The sequence below is a fragment of the Notechis scutatus genome, chromosome 3 (genome assembly GCF_049901735.1).
Source record: "Notechis scutatus isolate UNSWTSFEM ecotype Mainland chromosome 3, rNotScu1.2, whole genome shotgun sequence".
NCBI classification, from domain to species: domain Eukaryota; kingdom Metazoa; phylum Chordata; class Lepidosauria; order Squamata; family Elapidae; genus Notechis; species Notechis scutatus.
The window spans coordinates 57975823-57997331 of record NC_142011.1 but is presented as its reverse complement, the minus strand read 5'-3'; the positions used below and the strand labels follow the sequence as shown (position 1 = coordinate 57997331).

At 37.6% G+C, this 21509-nt stretch overlaps 1 protein-coding gene across 1 annotated transcript in view; it reads left to right on the top strand.

Moving 5' to 3' along the window:
• TESK2 (testis associated actin remodelling kinase 2) overlaps nt 1–21509 on the top strand; it is a 58241-nt gene that overhangs the window by 30346 nt on the left and 6386 nt on the right. The window contains exons 5-10 of the mRNA XM_026665751.2: nt 8910–9056; nt 11895–11977; nt 12488–12563; nt 13693–13776; nt 16156–16242; nt 17363–17510. Of these exons, the coding sequence (XP_026521536.2) occupies nt 8910–9056; nt 11895–11977; nt 12488–12563; nt 13693–13776; nt 16156–16242; nt 17363–17510 (625 nt within the window). The remainder of the gene's footprint in view (nt 1–8909; nt 9057–11894; nt 11978–12487; nt 12564–13692; nt 13777–16155; nt 16243–17362; nt 17511–21509) is intronic.

Here is a 21509-nt window from a genome sequence, read left to right as displayed (position 1 = left end):
AATTGGGGTAGATATAGTTGGATGGGCTTAAAGCTTCTCAAAGATAATCAACATGTAATCAAAGGGTTGGGCAGAAAATGTACTGTAAAGACAGTTCAAGAGTCAATCAAGCATATACTCAAAGTTTCAGACCAATATGTGCAAAAGTCAGGGTATAAACTGAGTCAGAGTCCAAAAAGTCAATCCAGAAGTCCAGTGCAAGATTCGAGATAGGAAGTCACAGGTGTATGTAAGATATTGGGCTGATTTTCTAACTGAAGAGGCAAAGACTATACAAAAGACTTCTTGCTTTTTTCTCCAAGCCCCAACTGATATGCATAATTCAGACTGCAGTTATTCAAATGGGGGTTCTTAGTAGGACATTATTCCCAAGAAACCATTCCTCATATTTTTTGTGCTTTCCCACCTTTGAGATTTTACTAGTTGATACCATTCCCCAAATTTGAAAATTCTGAAGAATCTCCGGATCTAGGTCAGAGTCTATGACTAAGTTTCCATGCTTATTGGGGTTAAATCATCTTGTTTTATGTTCTTATAATCTGTCATTTTTATATCCAATGTTAAATCAATTTTTTGTTCAGTACAATATATTTGTCTCCTTGTCCAGTACAATATTTCTTTTTCTTCCATACCATCATCTATTTTGTCAATAAGTTTATCAACAGTGACAGAATCTTTAAAATTAATTTTTGAGTCATTTGATCCCATTTCTCCATTCAACCATTGTTCTTTTTACTTCTGGCACCCTCTAGTGATCAACTTTCAAATTTCCATCTTTTTTATATGTGAAACATAACTTCTTTCCCACGGGAAAAATTCTTATATTTACTTAATCCATTTATAATAAATCTATCTGGGCCATTCATTCATACATAACTTTTAAAAAACAATGCTCAATTCCCCTTTCCCCTTTTAACTCCTTAATTTAAATTTTTATATATCTTGAAATCTTATTTAAAATTTTGTTCACAAAAGGTTGAAGAAAAAATCTCACACACTAAAAATCTAAAAGGTTCTTAATATTTAAAAAAGTAGTTTTAAAAAGTTCAAAGTAATTAAGAAATGAGAATTGGTAGAACTTTGACTCCAAAACAGCTGTGAGCTCAAATAGAAATCCCTCAATTCTCAACGACTCCACAAGCCAGTAATAAAACATCTTTTTCTATGGTTTACTCATGAGAAATAGCTGTGTGGAAGATATGTGAATGATCTTGAGATCTTTCTTTATTCCAGAAAGATTTTTCATTAGTACAGAACCTGCATCCAGATCTATATAGATCTCTCAAAATATTATGGATGAAAATGACAAAATATTTGATTGTGCTAAGTAGTATTCTTAGTAGCCATTTCTATGACCCAGAAATAAGTATTCTTGGCTTTCAGTCTTTTTTTTTTTTTTTTTTTGGCAGTAATTTTATTAATGTTTTCAATTAAAAGATGAAAGCTACCATAATACAAACTAAAATTAAAAGAATAGAAAGAAAAAAGTATAGAAAAGAGAAAAATGGAAAAATAAAAATATAATTAAGAAAAAATATTTAATAAATGACTTCCCTCTTCATCGCAACCACTGTAAACAACTTTAATAATTTATTACCTTTTCTTAAAATTCAACAAAAGATCTTTTCCCCATATTTCATCTCTTATCTATAAACAGATCCTTAACACTTCGTTATGCAGTCCTGGTCACCAAAAGTCCACTAAGGGTTATCAGAGGTAACAAATTATTTTAATCTTGATAAAATAAACCAACTTTATCTTCCTTTTTTCCTTTAAACCAGGGGTGTCCAACCTTGGCTTTGCTGGCTGAGGAATTCTGGGAGTTGAAGTCCACAAGTCTTAAAGTTGCCAAGGTTGGACACCCCTGATCTAAGGTGAGACTAGAACTCACAGTCTCCTGGTTTCTAGCGTGGTGCCTAACCTAGTCCACAAGTCTTAAAGTTGCCAAGGTTGGACACCCCTGCTTTAAACCATCTTAATTTTTAACCCCTTCAAATAGTTTTTTAAAGTTTCAACTTGTATTTAAAACTTATTTCACTAAGGATTGAAGGAAACTCATCAGGTGTTATAAAAAATTGTCACCCGGAAAGATCTCAATGTTGAGCCCCGATCCGGACTTAACAAACTATTTCCAGAAGCGATTAGAAAAGGAAGCATGCAACTCTGTGCCCATAAAGCAGGGGTGGGCAAACTACGGCCCGCGGGCCACATCCGGCCCGTTGGTCTGTCCAACCCGGCCCGGCCCTGAAAAAAAATTGCTGTGCGTGGTGTATTGCCCTGCGCGGGTGGCCCCCAAAGCTGCAAAACAGTGCGGAGCGCTCTCGGGTAGGAAAGAAAAGAAGAACTTTGCAAAGGCCTCGGCTGGGAGTTCGAAATCACCTTGAGTGCAACCTCTCCGAAGGTGAGTCCCGCTGATCCCGCTTTTTTTCCCGGGCTTCAGGCTTAAACTTTGCAAAGGCAAAGTTTGCAGGCGGGAGCGTCTTCCAGCCAAGGAGCGGAAGGGTTCCGCCCGGCGGGCGGGCGGGCTGCTTGAGCGGGCTGCTTGGAGCCACCTAAAGCTAGGCCGCTGCTGGTGGAGCCTTGCCCTGCCTTGGTGCCCCGTTCCCGGCTCGGCGGTCCTGCTCGGGCGGCACTTTAAAAGCCTGCTCCCAGCACCCGAGCAACTTGCGGCTTCCTTTTCCTCACGGGCACTCGCGCCTGGCCCTGAGCCGTGCGGCAGAGAGGAAACCTGGAGCACCGCCGGGTCGCCTCCTCCAAGCAGCCCGCTGGGCGGAACCCTCCCGCTCCTCGGCGGAAGACGCTCCCACATGCAAACTTTGCCTGTGCAAAGTTTAAGCCTGGAAGCCCCAGAAACCCGAGCAACTTCCCAGCAACTTTTGGCTTCCTTTTAACTCGCGGGCGCTCGCGCCTGGCCCGAGCCACGTGGCGGAGGGGAAGCCCGGCAGGCGGGCTGCTTGGAGGAGGCGACCCGGCGATGCTCCGCAGCAGCAACAGGCAGTTCTGCCTGGGCTCCACTCAGGTGTCCGGCTGGGGCTGTCAGGAGTTGCTACCGCCGGCGGGGAGCTCCGTGCGGCTCAGTCCCGCGTTGCCTTGGGAAGGAAAAGGCAAAACCAGGAGCCGCTGAGCCTGAGCCTCCGGTGCCGCTGCTGCCGTTGCAAAGCACCGCCGCGGCTCTTCCTTTTTGCCTTTCCTTCCCGAGGCAACGCGGGACTGAGCCGCGCGAGCCGCGCCGGCGGTAGCAACTCCTGACTCAGGGGGCCTCCGAGGAGGAAGGAGAAGAGGGGGAAGGGTGGGGCGATTCCCAAAAATCTTGTGCTGACCCGGCCCGTCTGTCAAATTTTAAAAGTCAATGCGGCCCTCGAGCCAAAAAGTTTGCCCACCCCTGCCATAAAGGCTCTGACTGCAATTTGGGCAGAAATTGCATTCCCTCATCTTCCAGAGCAGGAGACTAGTATCTTATAAGCTCCATGTGAGGAAAAAATTTATGGAGCAGTTTGAGGGATCGTGTGTTCTTGTCTAGAGACATATTTTGAAGAGCCAGTCTACTTGCTGGCTCTTCATTCCACCATAGTTGTCATGTCTACTTTTAATGGAGCCATTCTCAGTTCATCATTTCTTTGTCTTCCACATATTTACATCTGGGCAGTAAATATGTGATTATCTTTCATTTAAAGGTTTTGATTAGAGAGAATTATGAATGGTAATGGTTTTTTCCTGCCAGTCATGTATAATGTTCTCTGTGCAATTGCCTTTTTCACTTGCTAATTGCTCTGAGATCAGATTAAGTTACTGTTACAAGGAACAAAGTTCTTGAAACAAAGTGGCCAATTATTATGAAATTGGATATAGTTACATTATTCAAAGTCTTTAAATAGTGCCAAATCAGATGATAGATAACATATAATCAGAGTTGGAAGGGACCTTGTAGGTCATCTAGTCCAACCCCCCGGCCAAGCGGGAGACTCTACACTATTTCTGACAAATGGCAGTCCAATCTCTTCTTGAAAGTCTCAAGTGATGGTGCTCCCACAACTTCCAAGGGCAAGCTGTTCCATTGGTTGATTGTTCTCACTGTCAGAAAGTTTCTCCTTATTTCCAGGTTAAATCTCTCCTTGTTCAATTTCCATCCATTATTCCTTGTCTGGCCTACAGGCGCTTTAGAAAATAGCTTGACCCCTTCATCTCTGTGGCAGCCTCTCAAATATTGGAAGACCTCTATCATGTCTCCCCTGGTCCTTCTCTTTACTAGACTAGCCAAGCTCAGTTCCTGCAACTGTTCGTTGTATGTTTTAGCCTCCAGTCCCCTAATCTTCCTGGTTGCTCTTCTCTGTACTTTTTCTAGAGTCTCAACATCTTTTTTATAATGTGAACAAAACTGGATGCAGTACTCTAGGTGTGGTCTTACTAAGGCTTTATAGAGTGGTATTAGTACTTCCCTTGATCTTGATTGTATCCCTCTGTTCAGGGGTGGGATTCAAATTTTTTAACAACCAGTTTGGCTGTGGCTTAGGTGGTAGGCGTGGCTTGGTGGTCATGTGACTGGGTGGACATGGCTTGGTGGTCATGTTATTGGCTGGATGTGGCCAACTCAATCTCACTTACATCGAGGCACGCATCTCCTCGCCTGGCCTCTCATGACTGTGGGGTTGCTGCAACAGTCGTAAGTGTGAAAAATGGTAATAAGTCACTTTTTTCAATGCCATTGTAACTTTGAATGGTCACTCCACACAAGCAAAGTACCAGCAAAGGAGGGGGAAAAACTCCAGAGAAGTTCCTGAGACAGGAAGTCTAGTCCTGCCAAGAATGTAATAAGAGTTAAGGGAGAGGCAGTTTCTGTAAGCAACACCAGAATGTTTCCTTCCTGCCTTCCTTACAGGATTAGGCCAGTAATTTCTTCTAACAACCAGTTCTCCGAACTGCTTAGAATGTTAACAACCGGTTCTAGCAAATAGGTGCGAACTGGTAGAATCCCACCCCTGCCTCTGTTAATACAGTTTAGGATTGAATTAGCTTTTTGGCTGCTACTGCACACTGCTGGCTCATATTTAGCTGGTTGTCCATTAAGACTCCAAGATCCCTCTCACAGTTACTGCTATTGAGCCTGGTTTCACCCAGTCTATATGTGTACTTTTGGTTTTTCTTGCCTAGGTGTAGGACTTTACTTTTCTCTACATTGAATTTCATTTTGTTAGATACGGCCCAGTGTTCTAGTCTGTCAGGATCCATCTGGATCTTTAGCCTTCATCTTCACCTATCTCTGAACTGTACTTTAATTGTGTACTAAGTAGCTGTGAGTTACATATACATATGCCCTCTTTCCATTCTCCATAGCATGGTTTCAGATCGTCAACATCTATTTTTAAAATAGAAGTCCCTTCACTAGTATATTCCAAATGGGATGCAGAGGTTATTCTGCTTAAATGAACAATGATTGTTCAAGCTGCAGTTCAGTTTCCCTCAGTTTGGACATAATAATGGAATTGCAATAGTTAGGAAATTGCATCTTCTAAGTTTTTATTTCCCATAACACTGACAATATGTTGATGGAAACCACAGTGCATATTTTGGGCATATCTTGACTCTTGACAAATGTATCTTTTCTTTTATGTATACTGAGAGCATTTGCACCAAGACAAATTCCTTGTGTGTCCAATCACTCTTGGCCAATAAAGAATTCTAAATCTAATTATGAAATGTTCCAAGACAACCAAAACAGGCACCATATGAAGAAACAGTCACAGCAGTATCAGTATCCAAACTCTCTTTCAGAGACTATGTTATATTGAACAGGGAATAATCATGTTATTAAATAGGTATCTCATAGTCAAATCATTTGAAAATGTCCTTCTCAAAAGGATTAGAACCACTGGATAGCATAACTTCTAGTGCCATTTTATATAAGTTGTCAAGATGTATGTAAGGTTTAATAGTATTAATAGTTGTATAGTTTCTACAAAACCAATAGAGTAGCTTTCCTTAACACCAGCTCAGGGCCTATAATGGGCCATTTGAAGTCTGTTCCATAACCGTATATAAAGTTAGATTAAAATGGACAATCTATTGCACTCAGAAATATTTAGAGCCAAGATACTACTCCATAACAGAGCCTTGGAGGCTGTTTATTTAAACAATTTATAGGCTGCCCAAATCCTGAACAGTTTATAGTTAAAAGGTTTTTATAATGTACAAAATTCAGAAAAAATTGTACACCCTAGAATCATAAACTGGAAAAAAAACAACCATCTAGCATGGGCTCAACCTTTGCTCTTTTCCAGAGACTGGGAAAATAACCAATTTTTAATAGATTCTTGAACACCTTCAAAGTGAGAGCCACCTGGATCACCGAACAGATTATTCTTCCTCTTGCCCTCCAAATATATTGGATTTCAATTTCAGTATATTATCCTGCAGAGGCATTTTCAATCATCTCATTTCAATTAATGTGAAACTCTCATGCATTTTTAAGTGTCATACAATCGAGCTGCATGCTAAAGTGATGTTCACCACTTTCATTAATCATTTCATTGTTCTCCCTGTCTTTATAAGGAAGTAAAGGCAAGGTTCAAGTTCATATAAAGGTGGCTATAATTCTCCAAAGAACCTGATTGCATTTATGGATTGTGTAAACTGAAAAGTTCTCTTATTATAAACATAGATTGTAGAGCCATTGATTGGCTGTTTAACAACTATAGCATTCCGATTGATTTATTGAGTAGACTTGTACCCTGCCATAATCAAATAACTTTTAGCGACTAATATAATGTACAGTATAATAATTAAAACATCCATAGTGAACACCGGTCAGTAAAGCCCAACACACCAATGGAAAGAAGAACCAATAACAACAAATAACATCATAAAATTCATTAGTATATTAATTTATTATAGTTTGTACTGTATTCAGATTTGAAAAGATGCTCTTGAACATGCTGCCAAGTTTTCAGCTCATTTCTGCATTTTGGAAGAAGAAATGAAACTGTTTTGTTCTTTTTAAAGAAAAAAATGGTTGCTAAAATCATAAATTTTGTAGGGAACATTGAGAAGTTATTTAGATACATAAATTGTTAGTGTGGATCACTTTAATTACCTTCTTCCACATCCATAAAATGTCCAGATTTCAGTCATGAAGTCAAACTATGGTAAAGCATGATAAGGGTAACCTTTATCAAAACAAGTTCGGAAAACCTAAGTATCAGGTGCTTCCATGGACCAGATAGCTCAGGAAAGTAGACCCTATTATGTCTAGAATTCCACCCTTCAGAAACTCACATTCAAAATAAGATCAGGACATCTAGTGTATATTATAATATCATAGTAGACCACTAAAATTCTGTATCACTGCCTACTGCTATGTAGAGAATCAGGCAGAGAAACCTGAAGGAGAATCAGGCCTTTTCCAATCTAGTCTGTGATAAAATAGTTTGGCCAACTGTTTTCCTATTCATTGACTGGGTGTTCAGCAGCAGAAATTTCAACCCTTTGACTATTGTCAAACTCTTGCAGGTTTTTTGAATGAAGAAACAGTTTGCAAGCATTTAACTTAATCCAGTTGCACATTTTCTAAAGCCATAATTAGGTCATTTGGCAGATACTGTAGTACAGTTTATCTGAGCAACAGGATCTAGTTTCATCTCTCTCTTTGGTTTGAACTTAAGTGCAGTAATTAGAATAGTTGCAATTATAGTTGTCTTCAATTGCACATCTATTTTGCTCCAGTTAATATTAACAGAAAATATTTCCCGTGTTAGTGTAGTTCTGACACCCCAAATCATAAATCCCATTTGCAAATATGAAATTATTAATAAAAGTTGTTTGGTTTTATTGATTAAAAAAGTATCAATTTCTGGTGGAAGAGTTTCCACTTTGAATAACTTAGTATTTCCATGATAGAAAACAGTGATCCTGAAAACTTGCTACATTGGTTGAGTGTGATGCAAGTCTCACTGAACAATATAGTACCTGTATTTTTCTGAGGCCCAGCAAGCTGTTATTTATAAAGGCTAATATAGCAAGATGATCTTCTTAATAAAAAGGATTATTTGCCAAAGAAATATATTTATAGTTCTAGTTAAAAAATGGCATGCCACTATATTCCTTGAGACATATTCTAAAATGCTTCTGGCAAAAATATGCTGAGGTACTAAGATCTGTGCCAATCTCCATACAAATAAAATGTTTTGATCTTTTTTAGATTCTTGAATATTTTAGCTAGAAATTAACAGCTCCTCTATTTGTTGGCCAGTACATTATACCAAGATACTGGTTGATGTTAATACCAAGCTGTCATATACAGTATAAATCTGTGTATGAAGAATTCATATTCATTTCTTTGCATATTATTGAATTTTTTTCTTCATAACAAATATGATCCATCATTTGATAATATTACTATGCAGCCCTGAAAATTGAACTGGCTTGTAGAATAATTTCACCAGTTTCCAAAATTGTATATCTTAATCATTTATAAGTGAGATACAGGAAAATGAATTATACAAATATAAGGGAGAAGAAAGCTTTTATCACGCTGTGCTGGTAAATAGTAACTATGATTATGAAAAACCAGGATACTATGTTATAAATTTCTATTGTACTTGCTTATTCTTAAACTTACATTATTGATTTTTATGAGCACTTTAAGGAATTGGGCAAAATAAGAATCAAAATTATTGTATTTTCTTCCAGTGGTTAATCTTATCTTTATAATATAGAGTCATATTTTTTACTTGGCTAGAGGAACAGGTTACAGTGTACCATTATTATAATAGGATATTTTAATTCAGTTGCATTAATGTGATAGACAAAGAAGAGCTCTTCACTAAATCCAGCTCCATGTTGAAATGTACCATCGTTTCTCACCAGTATTTGTTTGCCTTGAACTACATTTTAACCATAGCTTTGTTTCTTTACAGTACATCAACTGTGGTAACCTGGAACAGTTGTTAGATAGTAATCACCACTTGTCCTGGACAGTGCGAGTAAAGCTGGCATTGGATATTGCTCTTGGACTCAATTATCTTCATTATAAAGGAATTTTCCACAGAGATTTGACTTCCAAGGTAATGTTCTTCTATCTGATTGTATTTGCTGGCAGCAAATTTCTTGGAATTGTTTTGTTCTCTTTATCCCTTCTCCAAACTGTGTTGTCTTATTATCAGAAGAAAGCAAAATGCAATTGTGAGTTATGAATTATACTTCCAGGAAAATAGATGTAAAATTAACTCATTTGGTGCAATGTTGTTATAGCTTTTTAACTTTTATAACGTTCTAAGGCTAATCTATTGGTATAAAACATAATATCTTATTAAAAATGAGTAGTGACGTTGCTTTCAAACTGTGCTTCAAATATTTAAAATGCACCTATTTTTTAGGTATAAATTGTTTATACCTAAATTGTACCTATTTTTAATAGGTATATTAAAATATTTAAAATTTACCTATTTTTTTAATGAAGCTAGTCACCTGCAAGTATGCCAGAACTATAAATGAGAATCCGAAATATCTATATACTACTAAAATTCTCCTCATTACATGGGTGAAATTGGTGCATCATAGGACAACAATTTGAATCAAGGTACCTCAGTTGGGCTAACTTACAGAATGTGCCTAAATTCCAGGATCTGTAACTCCAGAGGAAATGAAATTAAGGGAATGTTGTGGTTGCTTCAGTACTGCTGGCTGCTACTGAGCTGTTGCTATGATTGATTTTCATTTTCAAAATTCCATTCCATTCCATTCTGTAACAGTTTCTCTGCTAGTCTTGCAATCCCTTATTCCCTCCCTACCCAGCAGCACGGAATTGACTCTTCATGTAGATTTTAAAGAAGCTACAACTTTAGCTGCATGAAGAAAGACCTGAATATTTTTATTGCTTTATGTTCCTCTTCTCTGGCACACAATATTCCCATATTCTGATCCTACACAGTTAGTCCTGGGATTTCTCTACCATCTTTTTTTGCTGGTAGGTACATTGTACAACAGAGCCTTGTTATAATCAATAATAAAATTGCATGATTGTACTTGTACATATTAAAATAACTTCCCTATGGTACATAGCAAACACAATTGATTATAATGACCTAGACTAGAGCATTGGGTTAAACTAACCAAGAATTTAAGAAATCATGGTACCATTTATCATAAATATCTTTTTCACAAATTCTAAATATGGTTCTTTATTGAACCTTAATAAAATAGTACTTTAAAGAATTCCTAAATAGTCTTATGTGCTAATGGAGGGAGGGAAATAAATGATTATCATTAAATCATTGAAGCTACTTACAAAAAGATAGTTTCAAGTGTGGATTTTTACCATATTTTTAACATTGCATTATGATTAATGTTATTCCTTTAGGATTTATGTACATTTTGCAGTGAACAAATATTCAACCTCAAATAAACTAATAAACTAATAATTTTTTATTAGGAATAACAATAGTCATAATTGAAAAGATTCAAAATGCATTGGATGTGGAGTTCAGGGGGCTTTATGTACAGTTAAAAATCCAAAGTGAGCTGTGCATTCTAAAATTCATTTAGGTGAGAACTAATAATATTTAGGATAAATATTATTAAATAAAATCAACTACTGTATCTTTGTACATGGAAAAACATGCTGAAATTTTGATAGTGTAATGCAGTGGTGGGATTCAAATTTTTTTACTATCGGTTCTGTGGGCATGGCTTGGTGGGCGGTGGCAGGGGAAGGATACTGCAAAATCTCCATTCTCTCCCCACTTCTGGAGGAAGGTTACTGCAAAATCCCATTCCCTCCGCCCCCCACTGCTTTCCAGCTCCGTTTTCCTGTACAGGGCAACAAAAGAAGACCCAGCCGATCAGCTGGGACTTGGGAGGCAGAAAATAGCTGGGGGCGGGGCCAGTCAGAGGTGGTATTTGCCGGTTCTCTGAACTACTCAAAATTTCCGCTATCGGTTCTCCAGAACTGGTCAGAACCTGCTGAATACCACCTCTGGTGTAATGCCAGTTTGATCTTGTGGTTAAGACATCAGCCTTGAAAACAGGAGACCGTGAGTTCCAGTCCCAGCTGAGGCATGAAGGCCAGCTGGGTGACTGTGGGCCAGTCACTCTCTCTCAATTCAATTCTCCTTACAGGCTGATTTTTTGGGGGAAAATAGAATGAGGAAGGTATATTAGATATCTTCACTGCCTTTAGTTGCTTGTAAAAATAATAAAGGTGGGATACAAATAAATAAAATGTATTTTCCCAACTTCTTTAGTTATTCTTTAAATTGTTCATGATCAATATTGTTAATATCACAAAATGCCTGTTCAACATATTCTGCTATTCATTCTTGTTTACTTTTAACAGATATGCATTTATGTGCTATGCTCAATATTCAGTACAGTTGGAGCAGAAATTATTTAATGGGGGGGGGGAACAGTACTATAGTAACAGTACTGTGTAGATACCATATGTCCTCAGCCTATGTGGATATTTTAAGATCTGATTATAGGCACTTGGTGAAATATCTGTCACAGGAAGGTTGCCTTCACCAAATAGCTATTGTAGAAGGAAGGGTCAGATAGTAGGCTTGCTTTTTTTACTGCCCCTCAAGGCCAATTGTTTTCAAGTCTTTGCTTACCATTGTTGTAGTTACAAACAAAGCATTTGCCATTTTTGTTTTTTAAGAATACCAATGGGGCCTATGTGGAATTGTTCATCAAAAGCTGAGGATGACACTTAGCTTTCAGTGTGCCTTTTTAAAAATTCTGTTAATTATTCAATATTCTTTTAAACATTTAAAAGGCAGAATGGGCTAAGAGGTTGGCAGATACTGACATGTTCATAGGTAGCGAAATCAAAATCAAATTCCTTATTGCAGCGATATTACATCTGTACCATACCTACTTAATATTGTTTCTTTGCTTTTATTCAGAACTGTTTAATAAAAAATGATGAGAATGGATATTCTGCTATAGTAGGTGATTTTGGCTTGGCAGAGAAAATTCCTGATTATAGGTAAGCATTATTTCTAAGTAAACACCAATTAGAGTTTAATAATATTATAATGTTAAGCTAAATAATTGTGAATCACTGATCATTGCCTTCTACGATTCAGCATTTGACTTAAAACTGTTTTGGATTATTTGAATTCCTTACTTTTTAGCTTTTGCATATAATCATTCTCTATCTGCATAAACAATACATTTCTGATAGGTCACTGATGCAGATAATAAATGTTTTTTAAAGAGCATTTTTGCAGTTTTAACAGTTTAAAAAGAATCTTTAAGATATCCATTTAGATTTTATTGCCATGTATAAATGATTTGCACACATAGGTATAACTTTGCTTAAACTTTTCACTATGACACATAAACATTTTATTCTTTCAGTAGGCTTTGTAATATATTTCCTAGTAGAATAACTTTCAGGATTTTGAAATATGTGAAATAATAACAATATTGTCCTATAGACTTTGATTGGAATGGAATGGTAGTCATTCATGTTACTTTTCTAAATTTGTTGAAGTGAGAAGTTGCCAGTGGTAGGTTCTCCTTACTGGATGGCACCTGAAGTGCTGCGTGATGAGCCATATAATGAAAAGGTAGGTATGTTTGCAGGGGTGGACTTCAAAATTTTTTAGCAAAGGGTTCTCTGCCCAGTTGCTGGGTGGGTGTGGCCATGGTGGGCATGGCCTAGTCAGCCTCCTGCACCACTGTGTGGGGGGGTGGACTTTCCTCCAGCCTCCAGGAGGGCGAAAACGACCTCCCGGGCTCCGAAGGCTCTCTGGAGGCCAGAAAGGGGCCCATTTCCAGCCTTCCCGAACTTCTGGGAGGCCCGTTTTTCACCCTCCCGTTTTTTACCCTCCCTGAGCCTCCATGCACGCCCTGCACTTACCTGCATCCAAAATGGGCCGTGTGGGGACTCCTGGGAGGAGGGTCGCGTTCGGGTTGGTGGGGTCATCCAGGACTGGGATTTGGGGGTTCCCCGAACTGCACAGAATCTTAGCTAGGGGCTCTCCCGAACACCTGCGAACCCCCAGCAGCCCATCCCTGTATGTTTGAAATAAATACTGTTAACATAAAATGTTGCCCTGGGATATTTAAGCAAGGAGAACTTGTACCTAGCATTTTTCTCTTATGTAAGCTATGTTTTCTATTTTTAAATCTTTCTAGTTAGATTACCTCATGAAAATTCTGTTGCCTGTGATAAACTTGATATCCTATGGGGCAATTGTTTGCTTTCTATATTGAGAATCTAAAATTTTATTTTTAGCTAACTTTGAGAACAGTATTATAAGTACTTATCCATCCTTTGTGAAATAGTGATTTTTAAAGCTGTAAATCAAAATTACATTACTTATCAAGGGACAATGCCATATTTTACCTTAATTTATAATTTTGTTAATAACAATATTCTGTCTTCCAATAAGCTGTGGCTTTAAAAAAAAAAATCAGTAAAAGCTGATAAATATTTTTCAAGTTTTATAGCTCCCTCTAATGATGAAGGAGCAGTACTGCAGTCTTTTTCTTAGCTGGTTGAATTTGGGGTGCCCTCAGAACTTTGCAAGTGGTACAGTAGGTAATTTAAGCTTTTGCAATGTGTTAGGCACCCATTTTTCACCCATGTGATAGGAACAAAGAAAAATTCTTAAACCATGGGGTGGGGGACCTGCGATGGAAGGGAAATAATATACCTGCAAAATTAATCTGGGATCATATTCTCTCTTTTAGGCAGATGTGTTCTCATATGGGATCATCCTTTGTGAGATTATTGCAAGGATCCAGGCAGACCCAGACTATCTCCCTCGAACAGAGGTGAGCAAAGTTCACTGATAAGGACTGTCAAGGAAAAAAAATGAGTTTCATGGGTAATCAATTTCCATAGAGTTGCCAAATGAGCTATAAAAGTTGCAATAAACCATTAATCCTTTGTTACGTTTATATGCCAAGCTTGGCACAGAATGCTGTTCCCTCCCTCTCTCTTCCCTCCCTTCCACATTTAAAGTTCATAATTATCCTTGCATAATGTTGGATTGAATATTGCATTAATCAGCCAATTTTCAAGAGATTAACTGTCATAATACCAAAGAGATTTCTATGGATTATTCATTCATGAGAAGAGGGCAGATTGATCAAGACATTTCTTCTTTTGAAGAAATGACATCCTTTTGTCTTTTCAACTGATAATGATGAAAAGGTGGCTATTTTGCTTATACAGCATCATCATTTATTTGTTTTACATCAACACTATCTTAAAGTGTTTTTGTTTTCTTTTATAAACAGCATATTGTTTTGAAGTTAGGTTTTGAGAAATACACACATTAGCAATCTTAAAAAATATTAAAGTGGGGAAAAAAACTCTAGTTCGGCGAGTCAGTTGACATAAAAGGTCTGTTTTATGTTTGAAAATTTTTGTATTTGAAAATTCCAATCCCAGTAAAAAGAATTAGATAGCAGTTGATATGAAATGTGTTTTAATACTCTTGAGAGTTGCTTCCATAATAAATGGACAAAATTGGTTAATGTAGGGCACATCTCTGTGAAATATGTGGGTGAAATGTGGAGATATTCTTAAGAATCATCTTTAAGGGAACCAGCAATGTGATAAGTAGTCAGCACTAAAGTTATTACAAAACTATTTTCATAAGTGGTTTATGATGTTATTGCATCACAAAATGACTATGCAAATCGTTTCTACATTCTAATATGATATTGGCCAAGTACTAGGTACAGTACAGTATATAGTAGTGCTTTCTTCGGTAAATGAATTTTCATGCTAGACTTCCTGGCGGGTAAGTTTCTTGGTGTAGGCAGATTTATAAATTTCTCTTTATAGCATCTTTCATGGTTCTAAATGTTAGACTATATTGGAGGAAAATTTGGACTATGAGATTGAAACTATTATGTCTTAGAATATCTTTCTCTTATACTATAACACCAAATACATTTTTAAAAAGCTGAGTTGTTGCTGTGATTCCCACATTCAGAGAACTGAGTGTTCTGCAGAGTCAAGAAAAGGAAAATCTATTTTCTCTATACTAGTTTCAGTTTTAGAACTGAGTCCTGAATAAATACAGTAGCATTCTGGGTTGTTTCTCTGAGCTTCCTGATTCCCTCCAGTTCAGCGTGGTGCATCTAAGCTATGTACAGGCTGAAGATACATATTCAGTGCATGCTGAAGAAATAATCTAATGCAGAGCTGTCAAACTTGCGGCCAGATGCATCATGCGCTAACCACACCCATGCCCGTTTTAGCGAAGGGGGGGAAAGTCCCATACGTCATGTGATGCCACCATCACGATGCAAGTTTGACACCCCTGATCTAATGGTTTACCAGCAAACTAATAAACTTCTGGAGGTTTTAGAATGATAAAATGTATTATTGCTTAAATCAATCCTTGGAATTTTGCTGTTAACATATAGATTGGGAATAGGGAAGGAGGACAGGCTGTTCTTTTGTTGGGCCGCACAACATGATCTTTAAAGCAGCTGCCATTTTTCTATTTACTGCATTGAATTCTAGTTGTTCAGAAACTGGCAGCTGTTTCTGCTTGTTTCTGTGTTTCGTAGCAATTCTGTTATACGTTGATTTCAACTCCCAGAATTCCCCATCCAGCCTTGCTCCTTTTCTTGAATTCTGGGAGTTAAAGTCCCCATATTTTAGAATTGCAAGACTCAGAAATGCTGATATAGAGAGTATATCAGAATAACAGCAGAATAATATGTTGGATTCAGAAAGTATTTTTAGGCCAATGAAGGAGGAGAAAGTGGCAGATACATCAGCATCTCTTTGTCGAATCCACAGAAGTACTGTGTCAGCCCTGAAGCCATTTTTTATTCTGGGCCCATTTTGGGAGCATCTTTAGGGCTGCCACCTGAGGGGAAGAACTTCGGGTTTGATTTGGGTGGGGAAAACCTCAGCTTCTCCAGAGTCAGGTTTTCCCCAGATGTGATATGACATGCCTAATAAATCTATACTTTGAGGAAGCTTTGAAGCTTTGAATCAAAACCTTGGAGCTTTGATTCCAGTGTTAACTGGAACCCTGACATACTGACCCAGAGCTCAGGGGGAAAATTAAGTTCATTATCTTTTGTGTTTTGTCTTTTAACCCTTGTAATTTCCCCACTGCTTTCTTTAAAACATGTTTGTTTTATTTTAGATATTAACAGAGTATTTCTGTTTTCTTCATGTAGAATTTTGGACTGGATTATGATGCCTTTCAGCACATGGTGGGCGATTGTCCTCCCAACTTTCTCCAGTTAGCCTTCAACTGCTGCAACGTCAGTATACTAAAAATATAATGATCCTAGTTTATGTTAAAGTTAAAAATGCAATGCTGAATAAATTGAGAGATTTTGTAGCTCAGAAATTATGAATTATTTGAAGGCAAAATATGAATGAATTGTATGAATTAGTTTATAACATTTGTTATTTATGTGTAGATTTGGTATAAAAATGGGCAACAAATAAGTATATAATGAGTAAGGACATAAAAAGCTGTCACTATAGTTCTTTCCAATATTATATTAGACAAGCTATAATGAAAATGAAACATCCAGTCAATTTTCTTTTGTAGAGTTTTTCTATAATTGCGTGTGCACCAAATGGAATGGCAAAGCATTTTTATATTGGTAGAATACAGGTAGTCCTCAGCTCATGACCATAATGGAGTTTGCCCATTATGGTCAGAAATTGTGACAGCTGTTAAGTGAAGCAGCCATATGACTGCCTCACTTACGAACCCCCATCCCTGTTCTTCCCAATGCGGTCATTAAAGAGAGCAAAACGTGAGACATTAAGTGGAGCATGGGGTGTCTCTGGGGCCCTAGGGGAGGCACTGCGAGGCTAGTGAAGGTCCTTCCCCTGGCCTCCCAAGGCATCCTTCACCCACCCTCCAAGGTACCCCGTGTTTTGCTTCCCACCCCTGCGAGTCCCTGTAGCCCTCAGATCATGTCCATCACACTTACCATTGAAAATGCTCTAGAACTCGTGTTAGGGAAGCAAAGGGAGCCTCTCCATTGCTGGGCCATGCAACGTGATCCCAGAAGTAGCTGCCAGTTTCTGAGCAGCCAGAATTCAATGCAGCTGCTAGGAAAATAGAAGCTGCTTCAAGGATCATGTTGTGTAGCCCAACAACAGAGCAGGCTGTCCCTTTTCCCTAATCCAAGCTTCAGTACTCCAGAGATCTTTGAAACAGAAGCGGCAATGGTCGATGCAAGGGTATAGGACTCCTTGGGGTAGAAAGCAGGCTTAGGGACTAGATTGTAAGTAGCTTTTGGGGATCAGCTGTAGCTTCAAATGGTTGCTAAGCAATCATTCATAAGTTGAAGACTATTGGTAACGTAAAAGCTTAGACTTTGTGTTATGTGTTTAATTTATCATTTTTTCTTATCTTCATAGATGGACCCAAAGTTACGTCCTTCATTTACTGATATTGTCAAAACACTGGAGGAAATTCTGAGCAATTTGAAAAGAGAAGAAGATGAAAGAGAACGAAAGCTTCTAAATCTGGATGCTGCAGATCGAAAAACCATCTCTGTTTCCAAAGGTAGGATCAAATAATATGGTCATAAAACTGCCCAGCTTGCCAAGCAAACATTAAATATTTTATGTTGTAATTAATTGTGTTTTTATTTATAATTAGGAAGCATTGTATTTACAATATTCTAATTAAGTCTAATTAAATAGAATTGCATATTGAATACAAGTTAATTTACTTGTAAAAGTTTAATTGGAAATACAATTTGATGTTCACGGTATATCCAATCTATTCACTTTGTCTTCCTTGAAGAACCAAATTTAGTCCACATACATACATATTAGTTGGACACATAGTTCCTTAAGTTACTGTGATAGGTTGGAATTTAATTTTGTTGTTGTTGTTCATGTTAACTTGAGCGAGATGCATAAACAATATTAGTCTAGACTACCTGAGCAAGTTGATACTGTATATGGTATACCCAGCTGAGTTGCACAACTGTCTCTGTGCAACTAAAAATTAAGGATAGAGCAATCTAATCACATCAGTGTGGTCCTCTAAATGACACTTAATTTCAACAGTTTTTGTGTATGTCTCTGTATTTTCTAATGTAATTTGTACTGCACCCCAATCCTGAGATTCTGGATGGATCATGTTGAGGTAATTCCCCATTAGGAGAATGAGCGCATACAGGGAGACGTATAGAGAGTAGTGTTGGAATAATACACACAGAGCACACAGATACACTGTACAGTAAATGTAGGTTTTTACTTCCAGAAAGGTTTAAGCAAAGTCCAAAATAGGCAGTCCAAAAGTCATTCACAGATAAATCAGTCAGTTTTTCAATCCAGGGATAATCCAAATATCAAATTCCAGTGTCAAAAACAGTTCAGTATCAGACTTACATTAAATCCAGTAATATCAGTCAATTAGAAGAAATGGAGCAACGGCAATATTTTCCAACAGAAGGAAACAGAGATACACTCACACTCTCTTCTGAGACTCAGACTAAGACTAAACAACCCAGGTTTCTGGCTCCATCTTATGGCTGTTTGAGAAACCACACCCAATTGCATGCTCTTGCATTCCCTTAAAGATATAGTACTAAAATGTTTATCCTGGTTTATATATTTCTAACCCAAATACCTGTTAGGTGACTTATATTCCTAACAGATCACAAGAATAAGTGCAAGACAGAAAGTCATAAAAATAGTTGCTGTACTGTCTGTGCTGTGCGCACATGTACGCACGAGCACACACAGACACGCAAATAAAAATAGCAACAGAAATAGTACTCACTTCCACAAATGCATTAAAAGGCTTGACAAAGTGCTTTTATTTTCCCTTCTAAATGTTAACCAAGAGGGTGCATTGTGAGCCATGGTAGGCAAACCAAGGCCTACCATAGAAAAAGCTGGTTTTCTAGTTCTTTCCTCCACAGACCTCATAATGAAAGGCAAGAATATACAACATTCCTTCCAACTTCAAATGTATAGGCTTGGCAGATTTGGAGAAGATTCTACCTGTCAATGAATACTTCAGCTTCAACCATAACAACACAAGAGCAAACAATAGATACAAACTCAAGGTTAATCGCAACAAACTTGATTGCAGGAAATACGAACTCAGCAACAGAGTGGTCAATGTCTTGAATACTCTACCTGAGTCTGGTTTCTTCCCCAAACCTCAAAAACTTTAACCTTAGACTGTCTGCTATTGACCTCACCCCTTTCCTAAGAGGTCTGTAGGGGGCGTGCATAAGCGCACCAATGTGCCTACCGTCCCTGTCCTATTGTTTCTTTTCTTTTTTTTCTTATATGTATCCATGTATTCATAACTATGTTTTTACATACCTATTATTTTGTAAGCAATTGACAAAAATAAATAAATAAAATAAATAAAAGATGGGCCAAATCAGAAGATGGCCTAAATCAGGGGTCTCCAACCTTAGCAACTTTAAGACTTGTGGACTTCAACTCCTAGTTTCTCAGCCAGCTTTGCTGGCTGAGGAATTCTGGAAGTTGAAGTCCACTAGTCTTAAAAGTTGCCACGGTTGGAGACCCCCAACCTAAATAGATAGACTCAGAATTTACTGAGGTTTTCTCATGAAACAGAGGCCTTCTACTTCAGAACCAATCAAATCTCAGGACTTTTCTCTCTGCTCCTTGAAAAGTTGTCACCTCTCACGTTAGGATTAATGGAAATCATGCAAAAGGGACACAATTGGCATGCATGGTATGAAGCTGTGGAATCACAAGTGTCCCAGTTTACCATCACATCTCCAACAGTGGAAGAATAGCCCCTGAAATCTTGAGCAACATTTGTTTTGAATAAAAATGGTGAGAAAAATAACAACACCATTCCTTCCTGATCTTTCCTCTCGTAGTCTGCTGCCAGTATGGCAATGAATATCACATAGATTTTAACAGATAGAATTGTCCTGCCTGTAGCATTTTATTGTGTATTAAGACACAATAAAATGGTTGCATTAGAGTAACCACGGGTTTGGCATATTAATCAGATTACAGAGGAAGAGAATGAAGATCACTTTGCAATGTTGGTGGTTAGTGGTTAGCATCTTCTCTGAGGTATCCATGCTTTATTAATGACAGAATGATGTAGAAGACAATTAGGGCGCTAGGTGTGGTTACCCTGTTTTTCAAAAGAACTCTTTTGTAGACTTGAACCTTCGATAATGGTCATTGTTATTTTGTCTTGCTTTGACGCCCAAATTCTAACTGTAGCTAGGAAAAATATTACAAAAGTAATTACTAGCTCTAGCTTTTTATGTTCTGGTCATTTCTTATGATGTATAATTTTAGAAAATGTTCAAGGGTCTTCTGAGTCCTTGGTAAACATATGTTGGAGTTTAACCCAAATTAAGTGCTGTCTTCATGGCTTATTTTGAATCACACATACATCTTATTTTCAGCTTGAATTGTAGCAAATTTTTAAAATAGAAAAAAAAGTTGGAGCTGAATTAATTTATGAAAATTAAAATTTGAGCAATCCAAAAGCCAGCTGGTAAATTTTGGACCAGTCACATTCTCTTAGCCCAATCCACCTCACAGAGTTATTATTATGAAGAAAATAGGAGGAAAAAAGGAATATTATATTTGTTCACTGTCTTGAGTTACTTATAATGTAGTAAAGGCGGGATTAAAACAAAATTCTAAATTATGGCAAATGCAAGGTTTTGGGGGGAGGGGTGTTTTACTGCTATGACCACAATATAGACATTTAAGACATTGCTTTCATTTAGATGGGAAATTTGAATTAACTAAGTATAGAATTCCATAGCTGAGCCAGTTTAAATCTTGAATTTGTCACTCATTTCAGTTTTAAGGACAAGATATATAAACTATAACCCACAAGGATGTGTCTTTTGTGATCGCAGGAGAAGATTAGGCCAATAGTTGGACCCTCTTTTATTGGAAGGCTTTTTGGAGTTTAAGGAGCAAAACATGGCCCTTAATTTTGCATATTGGGCAAAATAGATGCTTAAGCATCCATCTCATTCCTCAGAATTTCTCCCAAAAGCAAGTCCATATTTATGAATGCAGCTTTCAATATGCCATGGAAAGCCTGGCATAGTTTTCAGGCCAAAAGATGTATTTGCATTTTTTAACAGGAATCCATATGAGAAAGCCCTTAAACATGAGGAAATCCATGATGACACTGGGTTTTGTACAACAGATTTTTTTAATTAATGCCAGCTACTTAATTTTAATAGTGGTAACATAATACAAGTGAAACATACAGACATTAAAAATTAAAATGATCATTGGAGTACTACTAGAAGCAATCTGGTGATTACCATCCTTTCATTTCCCCGATTCAAGTAGTCCTCGTTTAGCAACCACAATTGAGATTGGCAACTTCATCGTTAAGGAAAGTGGTCCCTAAGTGAAACTGCGACTGTGTTTATGATCTTACTTCAACTTTCCTTTCCTTTACAGACCTGTGAAGGTCATATAAACACAAGGGTTGAACATAAAGTTAGATTTTCATCACCATTGTAACTGTGAATGATTACTAATATGCTAAATGAGGACTACCTGTCTCCCC